Here is a 14,613-nt window from a genome sequence, read left to right as displayed (position 1 = left end):
GTTACGACATCATGCACCAAGTGATTTTGATTGCAAAGGGGAGAAGTAAAGAGGTTTGGGGTCATTTATGCATTTGGCATTCCATCTGGAAACTACACAACCTTACCAAAAATCTCAACTTTTATTCCTCAATCATACTCACAAGTTGCAAAATTATTTGGCATCAATTAAAGATTAAGAATGCAAACAGAGTGCTTTCAAGACCCAATTTTACAAATTACTCACCTGGTTATCAATTGGAAGAGAACACAACGCCTTAAACACCACATTTAGCAATCATTTGAAATTACTGATTCTTTTTTTATTTTCTTTCAGTCATTAAAATATTTCATTTCATGTCAAACTAAGAAATTTGTCTGTACATGCAAAGATCTTATGCTGCTTATCCTGGCCGAATCTCTTTTACAAGTTTGAAAAAGGCACTGCAGTACAAACAAATGTTAGGATGAGCATGCTACTGAAGCAACTTCCGGCATAAAACCACCATCATCAACAGAAGGAGTAAAAGAGGTCTTTATTCAAATAAAAAGCATTTAAAGAGAAAGTTGAAGAGCACCAGAATCACAGTGATGTGTAGCGTGGCTTGGTTTAGAAATGAAGGCTGTAAGCGTACACAATAAGGAAATAAATAGTTGTGTTGAAATCTATCTTTTATGCTGATGATTCTCCAGACTAACCTGTTAAAAAAAAAAAAAAAAAGACAATGGCAGGATCCAGACATTTAGTAGCTAAAACCAGCATTTTCATGGCAATAAAGGATGTTTGAGTGAAGGGAACACTGTATGTTTTAGCCAATTTAACACAAATTACACAACACGCTATTTTTAAAGCTTGCATTTTAGTTGAAGCTTTTTACATTTTTCCCAATCCATGCAGAGACAGCATCTGTGTTTGATTACAAGAATAATTTCCAGAATGGGAATCCCACACATGACCATCACTGTGACTAACTACTTAATTTGCACATCTTTCAAGTCTCTAGTGTTGATTTTCATACCATTCCGAGGAAGCTGCACGGAAAGTGTCTTCTGGAGAGCAAAAAAAAAAAATGACAGTGTCGGTACGACTGTGATGAATCGATTAAAATGTGGGGGAAAAAAAACATTGGCACCCTTTTTAGACAGGAAAATAATTGCTGTGGTCACTCCTGCGTGTAGAATCTATTAACATGTAAATGCCTACATACATGGGACACAAAATGTGCAAACAGCAATATCAGTTCATGAGAACATCCCTTCAGAAAGAGAGATTCAGTCCTTTAAATAAATATACATGCATTCTCCCTTCGCACTGAATTCATAAAATTACCAGAGGATGCAGATTTACCAAAAGAAAAGAAAAAAGAAAAAAAAGAGACCATGTAAGACTTCTTGACATGGCAGAATAAGCTCTTCCCAGCTGTCAGTTTGAAGAAGACTGCCAGAAATCCGAACGCTGCGGGGTCAAGTAAAATCCATAAAACATTCCAGGTGTATTCATCGTAATCACCGTGGCTACAAAATAATTTTCACAGAACATAAAAAAAGGCATCCCATTGTTTTTGGTTTTAAGGCGGGGCTACGTCAAGCAGGGGGAGGGATGGATTTTTATCCCTAAACCTGCCGTGAATTTCATTCTGTGCCGTGTTTGACCTCATCTCCTCGCTGTCCGGCCCAGCCCTTCCGTCCGTGCTGCCTGTGCTTATTTCAGTCGTTCAATGAGCTCCTGCGTGAGCCCCATGTTTAGCAGCTGCATGTTGGGGAGAGAAGTCAGGTGCGGAAAGGCCTTGAGGAGCTTCTCCCAGCATAGCTCCAACAGGCTGGGCACAATAAGCCAAATCTTGAACAGTGAACCAGTTCTCTTGTTCTCATGAATGTTCACAACTCCACCGTGGATGTACATGCAGCCAGCCTGGAGACAATGTGAAAGAAAAGGAAGACGCTCAGTTCCAATACTGCTTAAAGTTCCGGCAAACACTAACAAAGCCTGAGCTTCACCACAGTCATCATCACTGGTTGCTGGTAAGGACTGATTTATACATATATTCAGTGTGATACAAGCATGGCGCAGATTAGATCAAAGCATTGAAATTTTGCAGACGTTGACGCCAATATAGCAGAAAATATTTGTTAAAAATTTCAACCTTATCATTGGAACTCTTTTTCAACAAGAATACAACCTGCCAGTCACACCTTTTGACCAATTACTGGGATTAGTTATTTATTTATCATGATCTTTATTGGAAATAATTCCTGCTTTTTCTTTCAATAACTTTGATAATGTAGAGTTGTGACAGAGGAGGACTTTCCCTGGCTGAAGACAGCCCTTTTTCTTCATAGTTGATAAAACATGAGGTTGCAGGCTTCCCGTTGAACACATTATGTTGGCTTAAATGAAGGAAATTGCTCAGCATATGCTGTTAATTTTAGTCATCTCTCTCACTTAAATGAACCACTTAGCATAACAGCAGCACTGATGAACACATGTTGTGAAAGTTATTCAAAACGGTCATTTGTCCAACCTACTGTTGATCATCTTTACGTAAATGCACAACAACGAGCGCAGTTCATTTAGTGTGGGGAAGTTGTGTCTAAAAAAAAAAATAGGGCAAAAAGTTAAATGATCAGTCACAAAACCAGATTAAACTAACTGATATCTATTGAGCTGTTAAGGAGAGCACTGGGGTATATTTGGCCCACTATGTCTATTTCGAAAGACTGTACCTTAAAGCAATACTATGTAACATTTCTACCTTAAAATAACAGCTTGAAAAAAATTTGTGCAGCTAGAATGAGTTTTAATATGACGATTGGCCTGTCTCCTATGCCCTTCGGGGGTCTGAGTTGGAATAACTGCGCTATGTAACTTTGCTGGAGCGGCCCGGGAGCTGAGTGGAAGTACTTCGACTTGCTTTCTGGCACACCTACCGCAAAAACAAATAGACCCCTCTCAGCTCCCAGGTACATTTGATTACTCTTACCTTCTCGGTCAACATAGCTTGCACCTTCTGCCTCATTGCCGGTTCGTCAACAAACGTGAAACGTGACAGCGAAAGGGTGTTGTATTTACGACAGTGTAACCATACATTACCTCCAAGCCTGTAGGGGGAGCTCCATAATGGGCTTTTTGAGAAGTTACATTGTATTGCTTTAATCTTTGATGGAAAGGAATGAGGTCAAGGAAAGATGGCAAGAGGAATTCATAAGGACGTGGGGAAAACACAGTTTCACTACAATGATAATCAGACCACACTCCAACTAGGCTGAGATATGGGTTTTGCAGTGGTGAAGCTACAACGATGGACTACAAAAAGCGCATTAAACACATCGCCCTGTGCGCTCTTACCATGTTGTTTCATGCAGGTCACACAAATGTGGACAACCCAGGGATCGTTTAAAGTTTAAAAACATAAAGAAGAAAGAAAAAGCCATTGAGGTCATATTCTTGCCTCTAGTCCCTCACATTACCCCTCCTGGCCTCATTTTTTACCTTCCTAAATCCAAATTTGTGAGACTATGCAAATAATGGAGCATCACTTTGAATATTGTGAGATCATATTATCTCCCCTCCATTGTGTTACCTATGCTAAAGGAGATAATACAAGAAGCACTGAAGCGCCTTTCCTCAGCATTGTCAGAATACAGAATGACCTAATTTTGTCGTGCCGGCAATTTCGCCGCTACTTTATGTGCTTCTGAATTCTGGCCAGTGGGGCCAACTGTGTACAAATCTTAAACATATGTTTACACCTCACAGGCAACTTGTGCCCGTATTCATGTTGCTATTTTACACTTAACATCAGCAGCTCTGGAAAAGTGTTTTGTCCTTACTGGGGTAACAGCAGCACAGTGAAAGTAGGCTGGCTCAGGCATCACTGCTGGTAGTCTGCTCCACTGGAAAGTGTGCAGGTTGATCTTCCACAAATCCGCCAATATCAGTTCGCCGTTGTAGCCTCCGCAGATAAATACATCTAAAACATAGAAAAATCAAGTTCAGGGCCTAGATATATGTGAGACCGAATTAGAAAGATAAAAGAAAAAACATGGAACACATTTCCATGTCGTGATAATGAGCACGTAGCAGTATTCTCTCACCGTTATGTATTTGCACACAGCTATGGCACCGTCGAGGAGCAGGATACCCTGTCGAAAGCAGCAATGTTAGAATAGCGTGCAAAGAGGTCGAAGCAGGTTTACATGATGATAACGCAGAGGATACAGACCTATTTTTTCATGAGGTTTTGTTGTAATCTCCTCCCAAGAATTGGTTTCCAGATTGTAGGCGTGTATCTATTAAGAGATTATTAAAAAGTGTCAAAATAGCAGCTTTTAATGTTGATTAAGATGTTTTTTGGCTTGTCAAGAAACATTTGCTTTTGAAAAAGCATGATTAAAACACTGTGCAACAATTCTTACACATAAGCTTTTAACTTTAGCATTGACGACACAGTAGTCAAGCTCTTCATGTGTAGAACTACAGAATAGACGTATTTAATTCCAGCCACTTGGGTAGAGAGAATATTTGCTGTATATGGATTGTCAGCAGTGTAGAACTGCTTTGTTCCCATTGAAATGTTAAGCTCCCGTAGTATGTAGGAAAAACAAACCAGACTCAATAGAGGTAAAGTACCTTATCCAGAGGATAAGAAGTCCAAGATGTTCCTCCTCCCAGAATGTAGATCCTCTGTCCGTCATGTGCTATTTCATGCCTATATCTGTGACACACATGAAAAGCAAGCCAAGTCAAGGAGAGTTAAGAAACAGAAAAGACACCCAGCATATCTAGCTACTTGTTTCCCATTTGTGAGTTGCAATACTGTACCTTTCCTCAGGAAGGTCATCAGGGGGGTTGTTGGGCTTGAGGTGAATCCATTCCCTGGAGGTCAGGTCCAGCCTGTGCAAGTCTGTGCTGTAAATGTAACCTGTTGTCCCTCCAAAAACATACAGGAAGCCGTTTATAATGACCATCGCCTGGAAGAGGAAAGACAGGATAGGTTGAACCTCTATTAAATAAAAGTTTGTTGCAGTGAATGTGAATGCCAATATTACATCTTTCATTACAACAGGGATCAGAAAAGGTATATGAAATCAGACAACCGACATTTACTAGATTTTTCTTTTTCTTTTTTTTTTTAATGCAAAGAAGTCCCAAGGATGGATTTCCATGGATACCTGGCCATAGATTCTGTTGGGCTTCTTCCCACGACAGTTGAGCAGTGACCATCGCTTGTACTTCACATTACAAACGTGAACATCGTTGCCGTTATTTTCACCGAAAGGGATCCCAGTGCCACCAAACACCAGGAGGTTGTTTCCGTGCAAAACAGCTGAAAAAAACCCAAAACATACCAAACTCAAATTCCAGGCATTCATTTTAACAAAAAAAAAATTTTTTTTTTTTTTTTTAGCATGAAATACAAATGAAGTGCAGGAATAAGTATTAAAGCTTTCAATATATACTGTCCTAACCTGACATAGATGCCAGCTCCGTTGGCATGTACCCTTCTGTTTGGATCTGCTGCCAGCAGCCTGTGGCAAAGTGGTACCTCCAAAGCTCCCTGAACAGTGGATAGTCTTCATTCTCTGAGCCTCCTGACTCATCATAGTCAGGGTTGTAACCTCCAAACACATAAAGGTTAGTGTTGTCAGCGACACAGCGATGTCCACTGCGGGCGGGGGGAAATCGATGACCTGGAAAGGCAGGAACAAAGCTTGAGAAGGAGGAGAGAATGACATGCTGACAGATATACGACGCAGATATTAAAATTAGGACTGATGAGATGGACAAAAACCATTTGGCAAGCATAAAAGACTAATACAAGTAAGCAAGAATTCTATTTAAGACCAGCAAAACATAATATAATTAATCATATATCTTGCTAAAATCCTGTCATGGTTGTAGCTCGTAATGCGTCACACCCATCTTAACATAATGCACCTGGTTCAAGACAATAAGCTAAAAAGATGCTATAGTAAGTTGAACCCCTAAATTATACTGTACGCAGTATCGTCAATGTGATGCACATTGAATTAAATTATACTATTTACATCAAAAGCTTATATCATACTTCTCAAAATTACTACTCTTCACACAAGTGAGACATGAATTTGTATTAAAACAAATTGAGACAAATCAGATTATCAGACCAGTGGCAAGCAAGAATAAATGCATCTTCCATAGATAAGATTGTGGTACCTGCTGAGTTAAAAAAAATATGTTCTGTAAATATATAAGATGACTGTCAGCGATTTAGGTCATATTTTTGTTGCAGTGTGTCAACGTCAGCCAGACAGAGCAGAGTTGGACTGTGTTCTATAGGCTACTTGGTTACATGCGATGACTGACCTTGCCTTCTGTAAGCCCATATCTGTGACACACCAAAAAAGACCTAGGGTCTGACCTAATGATTCACCACAACACAATCATCTAAGACATCTAAGTTGTGTAGAACTAGCAAGCAGGCCTACCTTTTCTTGAGAACTATGCAAGCAGTGCTTGCGCACTTTAAGCGACCACACTTAAAGTAGTTTGATATTAGAAAAGCAGCACAACCTCAAGCACAAAGAGCACACATGAACAAGTAAAGAGCCGTATTTGTGGATTTGATCTTGAACCTATCAAAGCCATACATTACATGATGGAAGGACTAATATGAAAGAATGATTTTGTCACTATTCAGTCTTCATTTAACCAGGATGCAAGACTTCAGAGACGAGCAACAGTCCAGATCAGCAATAGACATTAACATTGACACATTTACAAAATGTAGACTAGTATGAAGTATGTTTCTCTTGTCAGCTTGGTATCCAATGGGATGTCAGCTCATTTAGTTGTACAGCTGCACAGCTAAAAAATAAAAAAAAAACGGGAGTATAACCGGCGTTTGCCATCTCGAGCTCATAACATGTTAGCATAAATTATTGTTAACAAAATGTCAACAGATAACGAAGGAGAGCTACGGGTTGTTTGCTAGCCTGAATGTAAAGCAGCGTAAAAACGTTTAAACTCCAAACATGCAAAAGCGACATCCCGAGTGAAGCAGCTGGTGTGAAAAAAAACAAGGATATCTGAACGTAGTAACTGATAAAGTTAAAACAGAGCGTCGCTAGCTTGACTTGCTAATGTTGTTGACCAACCTGCTAACGTCACTCCGTGCGGCGGCCTGCCTGTCAGTCTCTCGAATCTATTCAGCTGGTCTAAACTGTGAACACCGTCCGCGTCCGACATCTTTTCCCACTTTACTATCCAGTCCTATTGGTGTCACGTCGAAAGAAAACAACGACTGTTAAAGCGCCGATTAACCATTTCACATTTCAGGCAGGTTTGAAGCCATTCACAAATTGTACCCCCCCCCCCGGAAACACATTTGACCAATCACAAGAATTCCCAATGGGACGTTGCGTCATCACAGTTGGGCGGAACACAGTGTGTAAGTTTGTCTTCATAACATAAGTTTGTTTGTTTGTATGTATTCATTTATTTAGTCATTTTTACCCTAGTTCAACTGTATTGGGACCTCCCAGGACCAGAATAATTGTGAACCGCTCTATGGGCTGTGTTAAAATTCTCAAAAATGAATTAACAGAATGAATTAAGGACATGTGTACTTTTCAGGAACATTTCTACTATTTTTTTCTTTCTTTATGACTGATATGCTCTCAGTTTTGGATAATTTGACTGATGACTGGCAATGCTTGCTTTGGCATAAATGTGTCTGAAATAAAGGAAATTGAATTAAATCATCTAAAATGTAAACGGACATTGATATCGTTCAAATGTGCAGGAAAAAATAATAGAAACTACTTTTTAAGAGCTCTTTAAATTACAAAGAGAGATCAAACGGAGGGTCCGGACAATCCCTGCTGACCATTGTCTCCCCCTATTCACTGAAATTTTGTTGCAAAAACAACAGATTTAAGAGCACATCTGTTGCAACTTTTGCATTGTTTAGAATACCTGAATCTTGATTTAAAAGACTACTCTTAGTTTGGGTTTTTCCCAAGAATTGCTTTTGATTTTGATCATCTGCCTTAGAGCATTACATTTGTTTACTTGATCTGAAAGATTGTAACCCATTACAACATATTAGTAACCCATATCTCCTATGTGTTGAAAGTCTTAGAGAAAATGCTTTTATTTATCCCTCAGACTTTATTTCATTTGTACTTCTTTTTTTTTTTACTGTTATATAAAACATGTTTTACTCAACTTCTTGCGTTTGAGTGGTTAAACAGTTGGTTGCAGGGTGCTTCAGTTTGATTGTTACCATGGGACTGCCCCCAGGATGCCAGCTGTTGTGTCATGAAGGCATCACAGCTTGAAAGATTCTTTCCTCTCTTGGACCTCGGCTGGTCAGGTGACTGAAATACAACGTGGCATTTAGGTTGCTTGCCCCACTAATCACACTATAATGGATGCTTGCATAATTACTCAATCCTAGCCATAGATACTTTAAGCTTATTTTTACTAATACACAGCACCTAGATAATGGAGTTTAACTAAATCGTCACAGATTAATTATCAATTACAAATGGATACATAATCCAATAAATATTTGTAAAAAATCATTTCTAACCAGAGGCATTCTACATTAAATGTGGGTTTTAGTGCATTCAGCCGGAAATAGTTTTCTTTTGTCTCCTTTACAAACATTTGAAAATTACATTCTTATATGGTCACATTATAAAATATGGAGTTATTTGATATTAAACTACTCTGCACAGACAATTGATTATGCTGGATCAACTTCAGTTAGCCAGACTCTTAAACACCATACGTATTTATTTACACTGAAAGTCTTACATTGAAAACTTGCTCAAAAAAAAAAAAAAAGGCTAAATCAGTGCCATGGTAGTTTTTTTTTTTTTTTTTTTTGCATAATGTTGTCTTTTACCTTCGAAAACTGAAAGCTGCCAATTGATGACAATAATAATTGTAGTTTAATTGTAGATAATTGATGACCTCCTAAGTGTCCTGGGGAATTTCACATCTCATTTTCCTGACAGGAAACATAAAGGTGCAATGATTATGTCATTCTTGAAAACGTGATTTAAAATTGAGCTTCAACTGTTTTTATTTTGGCATTTTTTTGTCACAAGTCTTTAGTCTGACTATTAAAGTTGAAATTTTATCATACATTCAATAATTTCGATGGGTCTTGTGCTGGTGCGTTTTCGTGGTCTTTGCAAAGCGGAACAACTTTTTCAGGGTGCATTTTCCGGGGGACCACAGCGCCGACCATGGCGACTCTCGGCGGTACTCCTGGGCATCGTCTTGGCAATTCTAATCAACATAAGTCTTCTCTTGTTTCTCCAGAGAAAGTTCGTGAGCTTCTGAATGAGGGCGTATCATCACCAGACACCGGTTCTAACAGGTGCTTTTTTGGAAGAAACGCGTGCGTTTTCTATTTAATTTAAGATGGTGTTAGCTGGTTGGCTTAGCCACTTAGCCTAGCAGCATTAGCCGCCTTCATTTCACTTAGCTTTGCTGGAGGAGGGTCAAGTCTAGTGATCTGAGCTGGAAAGACAGGACTGCGAGTATGCGCAAGCATACCATTGTCATATTGTGCTTATAATACGTTTTTATCTACAGAACAGTCGTGTCACGGTAGCCGCTATACTGCCGCTACTGTGTTACTTCAGATAAAGAGAGTGGGGACTTGAAGTTTGCAGTTTAAAGTGTGTTACTAAATTTAGCAGGCTTGGACCAAGCATTTTTTTTTTGTCACGCGGTTTAAACGTATGTTACATATACTTTATAAAGAACTGCTCTCACTTCATGTTTTTGTTTTGTTTGTTTGATTAAACGCCTGCCAAATATACAGCAAGTGATGATGTGTGTTTTTTTTCTTTATGTTTATTTCAGTGGGCAAGGAGACTTGAATGTTCTGGGAGTAAAAAGCAACACTCAAGCTCCTTGTGAGGCAACGAACAAAGAGGCTTTTTTCTCGAGAGTGGAATCGTATTCAATATCCTTTTCTCGTTTCATTCCAAAATAAGCCATCTGTTTTTAATTTCATATTACAACCATCAGACCAGCAATAAATCCACTACTTTAAGATCCATCATTTGATTGGACATTCTGTATTTCACGCATGCCGATAATGCTTAAATATGTACTTTGTTCAAGGTCACTTGTGTGTCTATGTGCAATTTTCCTTAGCATACTACTGTTTGAAATGGGCAGGCAAACCCCGCACACTGTCCCCTCTGAAGTGTGCCAGATATGGTTGGATCAATGTTGGCTGTGATATGCTCAAGTGCTCAAGCTGCCAGGCTTTCCTTTGTGCATCACTACAACCAACTTTAGACTTTGAAAAATGTAAGTAAATCCTTAAGCAATAAGAAAAAGCTTGTGTCAGAGCTGGGTAAGGTAAGGGTGATGTTGCAGTCCTGCCAAAAAATAAAGTAGCTCAAGCCGTTCTCTTCTTGTGAATAGATGAAACCCGCATTGCAGAGATATCAAAGCAGCTTAAGACACAGCATGAGAAGTTTTGTCCCTGGCCTTACTTTCCATGCCCAGGTAGGAGGAACCATTTTTCAAATGATGGACACAGCAAAACACAACCATGCCAATGCAGTTGAAATTTTGGTAATTTATATAGAGGTTATAACCAAAGATTACTTTTTCCAGATAGGTTCTGGCTAGTTCCAGCCTCTGAACCATCAACGCTTCTTTCTGCTTTTTTGGAGCGCTTCCAGAGCGCCTGTCTCCTCTCACAGCAGCTGCCAGCTTTGAAGCCTGAGCAGCTGAAATCCATGGTAAGTCATTTTTATAAATCAATTACCAGTGCCATTGTTTAATGGATTTAGAAGAGTATATGACTGATGTTATGGAAAACATGTTGTGAACTTTATGATCAGATTGTTTAGTTGTTGTTTTTTAAGTAATCGAATAGCATTTTTATTAGTTTGCGTGGTTTTAATGTCCACTGTTTTCTTGTAGTCTTTGACAGAGGATGTTATCAGTGTTCTACTGCAGCTGATTGAGGAAGAACAAAAAAGAAAGGGAGATACTCTATGCTCTGAACCCTTGGCTGTCCAGGTGGCTGCATGCATTGTTTCTCTCTGTGGCTGGGCAGCAAGGTGAGATGAAGCCCTTTTTACTGCACAAAAATGTGTATTGAGAAGACAAAAGAGACTGTTTATAGCTACACAAGTACAAACAAACCACCCATCTTTTTTCCTCCATCTTAGCCCAGCTCTGCAAGCTATGAACCTCCCTATCCTCACCTGCTCCTACTGTATGCGTAAGGTGGGCTTGTGGAACTTCCACCAGATGGAAGTGGTTGCAGGTGATGTAGAGACCTCACCAAATACTACAGGACCCTCTGCTCATGTGGCCGTACCAGCATCAGCAACCACCAGTGATGGCCAGGGAGACCCTTCCACGTCTGCCTCACCCACTCCTCCAACAACTCCATGTCGCATGAAGTTGAGGAGCCAGGACTCCACCCGCTCTGACCAGGTAAGACCAGCTTGACTGGCTAATGGCGTTTTTCCTTTGCATGGTGCAGGTCAACTGGGCACGGTTCAACTCAATGGGGCTCTTTCCTTCTTCATTTTCCTTTGGAAACTCTCCCCGAGACATGGGTGGGATTGCCTGGATATCACTGCAGTGCAAGTGAAACTGTTATGACAAAGCAACAACAAAAAAACGCAACTTGACTTTGTTTATGTGTATGTGTAGACTGGTTTCTGCACTGAGTTTGCGACAGGCTTAGTACAGAACGATTTGAACTGCATCTTTAGGGAGTGATCAAAAGGACTGAACTACAGAGCGTACCTCCATGTGAACGTGGTCTGGGACTCATTAGTCCTGCACAGAATTTGTTATCTATTTTCAAAGATGAGATATCCCTGACTTGTGTTTTGCAATTGGTACCCACAATAAATTATGCTTATATGGCTGTGCCAAGTCAAACTGTACCATGCAATGAAAAAGCTGCATAACCTTTCATGCACTTCGTAATTTTAATTACAATCTCCAGACTGCTACTTCAGTATGTTTTGGTGTATGCCATAGGCCGAGGGCACCTCCTCTCCCGTGGCCATGCGTGCTCGAAGCAGAGACTCACCCAGCCCCAGCGAAGAGCTGTCGAGTCTTTTGACTCGGGGTAAGAGGCCTGCAACTCGAAGTCGAGGACAGGGAGACGGCTCCGGGACTGATGGCGCTGCCAGCCTGCACCCTCCCAAACGATTGTGCCTGTCATCATTTAGTGGTCCTGTAAGAAATAACATTACTCCTGAATTCATAACTTGTTGTTTTCATTATACCTCAGGACTCTTTTTGCTCAAGTCCACAATATTAGAATATTGTGCTGCATGGTCATTAAGGCGGTGCTTTTAGCATCATTTTTATTTATTACTTGTGTTTAAGATGGGGCTTCCCCATCCGTAATGTTAAAGTCACATTTTCGGTTCATACCTTTTGTGTAAAACCTGTCATGCATTTCAAAATTTGACACATTGTCATGACTGAAACAAAATGGAGATTTTTTTTGTATCATAGAATAATACAATGTGAGTTTTGAAACAATTTTATATATAGCATATATTTATTTTATATGTTCCTTATTCCCCTATTGACAACAAAGCTGTATGACCTAGATCCTAAAAGTGGTCAAATTTGAAAGAGAGTAGTGCATTACCTGTTTTGATTTTGGGGCTAAAACAGCTGCTTCTTTACTATTTCAGGATGGTCCTCTGCACAAGAATGCATTTGACCCTCTCGCTCAGCACAGGGATTGGTGTCCCTGGATCTCTGTGGGCAAGGAGAATGAGGATCCAGGGGCCATCCCCTCCTCAGATGGAGACACACCACTTAATCAGCAGGGCTGGAAAGCTGCGCTTGACCTCCTAATGCCCACAAAGAAGAACTCCAGTGCACAGGGAGGCAGTCCAGCTCAGGTAAGTCAACATTTCTGATCTTAATGTGTCATAAAAAGTCAGAAAACATAAATCTGATTTCTTCATAATTTCTCTTTTCATAGGGCCCTCGTGACAAGTCTAAAAGGGTGTTTGCTATATTCCGTCAGTGGCAGGTATCCTCCTCTCCATCTCAGTAGACTGTTTAGTTACGAGCAGCATTGCCACACTGAACTGATGAACTGACCTGCCCTCTCTATCTGGTACAGAATCCATCTACCAATAACAGGAATGTCATATCTCATTTATATATGCCATCCCTTGAAGTTGTGTTTACTGTCAAAGTGTTTCTTGAGGAAAATTGACGAGTGTCTTCTCTGTGAACAGTCAAATGTTAAGAACCCCTGTGGGCTTTTAAAACATTTGAATTCTGCTACTTGGAAATTGTGAACGCCAGCTGCTGGGGCCTACAGAGGCCTTGCATCGTGTGTATGCATAAGCAGTCGGCAGGTAAAGGAACTCATCTCTGTATATAACTAGAACGCCAGAAAGGAATGTTCTATCAACTTCACATGAAGACAGTGACAGCTATCATTAATGACATCGTGATGGTCTGCGTTTTTTTGTGGAAAACAGGAGACAAGGAATCTCTGATTGTGAGAAAGGGCCAAATGGCTCAACACTGGAAACACAATGTTTACTTTCACTGTGTGTTCACTCGTATGCAGCAGTGGTAAACATTAACTTCAGATGAGCAAAAAAAAAAATAAAAAACTGTGAGAAATCCTTTATATGTGTGTAACATTTTGCTTAAAAGCAAGATGGATGAGTTCCTGTTTTTTCTCATTTGTCCTTATTGTTGCAGGCTGGTAGAACCGTGTGCCACAAATTTGAGACTTGTTTTAGGCTTTTTGCTTTTCTTTGACATTTGATTGATAATGAAGTTCTCGCTATCTTGCATGTGCTTTTATCTTAATAAACTTTCCGGAAATGGTTTGATAAAATGCTCTTCTGGATGTTTGTTTTACTTTGCACGTCATTCCTATGACATTTTAACCACAAAAGAAGAAAAAAAATTTTTGTTTGATACACAGCATCACTGCCATTTTCTACCTTTAAACAGACTGGCATACAAGGAGGAAAATGACAAAACGCAGCATCTTAATCTGTTTTATATACACAAGCACAATATGTTTATTGAAAAGTGACCTGAAGACAACTTGTGAGAACATGAGGTGCTCAGCCATGACTATACTCTTCACCACATTCACTTGATTACAGGTAAGACAGGTTTGAAGTTTAAATGTGCTGGATATATGCTGAGGCATGTATCATGACAACTAACATGTGGGGGTAATGCCCGTCTTATCAAGAACTCGGAAGATGGACGGGATGGATTCAGAGCCACAGTAATGACGGAATGGAATTCTGCAATCCTGACAAAAGTGTTTGTAGTAATTTGTCTTCAAATAGTTTAGAAATAAAGCAACAACGGAGGTGCTCAAAACTTCATGGAGGGACTATACAGAAGGAAAAAAGGTTACCACATCTATGTAGAAGGGAGACAAAGACAGGCGAGGTTGTGTGCTTCTGTGGTCATTTTGAATCTTTATCTATTTGTATTCACTCTCAGTCTTATGTCAGTCATTTTTGTTTTTACTTGTCAATTTGCATTTGTGTTTTATTTCTGTTATTTATGTTTCTCGTTTTGTGTGATTTGCTAAGTCATTTGAAGTTTGTACCTTATTGATTGACTAGACCGTTTTCT

The 14,613-nt window shown here is 39.7% G+C and overlaps 2 protein-coding genes across 3 annotated transcripts; one reads left to right on the top strand and one right to left on the bottom strand.

Annotated features, from left to right (window-relative positions):
• Positions 1-496: 496 nt before the first annotated feature.
• klhdc10 (kelch domain containing 10) lies at positions 497-7,349 on the bottom strand. Its single transcript, XM_075471758.1, has 9 exons — positions 7,116-7,349; positions 5,448-5,669; positions 5,151-5,305; positions 4,801-4,949; positions 4,609-4,693; positions 4,202-4,268; positions 4,074-4,121; positions 3,810-3,949; positions 497-1,890 (listed from the first exon to the last, which is right to left on the bottom strand). The coding sequence occupies exons 1-9, from the start codon at positions 7,204-7,206 to the stop codon at positions 1,681-1,683; spliced, it is 1,167 nt and encodes a 388-aa protein (XP_075327873.1). The 5' UTR covers positions 7,207-7,349; the 3' UTR covers positions 497-1,680.
• Positions 7,350-9,195: 1,846 nt separating this feature from the next.
• zc3hc1 (zinc finger, C3HC-type containing 1) lies at positions 9,196-13,853 on the top strand. 2 transcript variants are annotated; one of them, XM_075472515.1, is made up of 10 exons: positions 9,196-9,352; positions 9,844-9,946; positions 10,149-10,299; positions 10,417-10,500; positions 10,612-10,739; positions 10,924-11,063; positions 11,175-11,445; positions 12,004-12,204; positions 12,675-12,887; positions 12,971-13,853. In XM_075472515.1, the coding sequence occupies exons 1-10, from the start codon at positions 9,219-9,221 to the stop codon at positions 13,043-13,045; spliced, it is 1,500 nt and encodes a 499-aa protein (XP_075328630.1). In that variant the 5' UTR covers positions 9,196-9,218; the 3' UTR covers positions 13,046-13,853. The 2 variants fall into 2 exon arrangements, with proteins under 2 accessions (XP_075328630.1, XP_075328629.1); XM_075472514.1 differs by having other exon boundaries at positions 9,196-9,373.
• Positions 13,854-14,613: the final 760 nt, after the last annotated feature.

The sequence above is a fragment of the Odontesthes bonariensis genome, chromosome 8, assembly GCF_027942865.1.
Source record: "Odontesthes bonariensis isolate fOdoBon6 chromosome 8, fOdoBon6.hap1, whole genome shotgun sequence".
NCBI classification, from domain to species: Eukaryota; Metazoa; Chordata; class Actinopteri; order Atheriniformes; family Atherinopsidae; genus Odontesthes; species Odontesthes bonariensis.
Note: the sequence above shows the minus strand (reverse complement) of the source record. Positions and strands in the feature narration are given on the sequence as shown.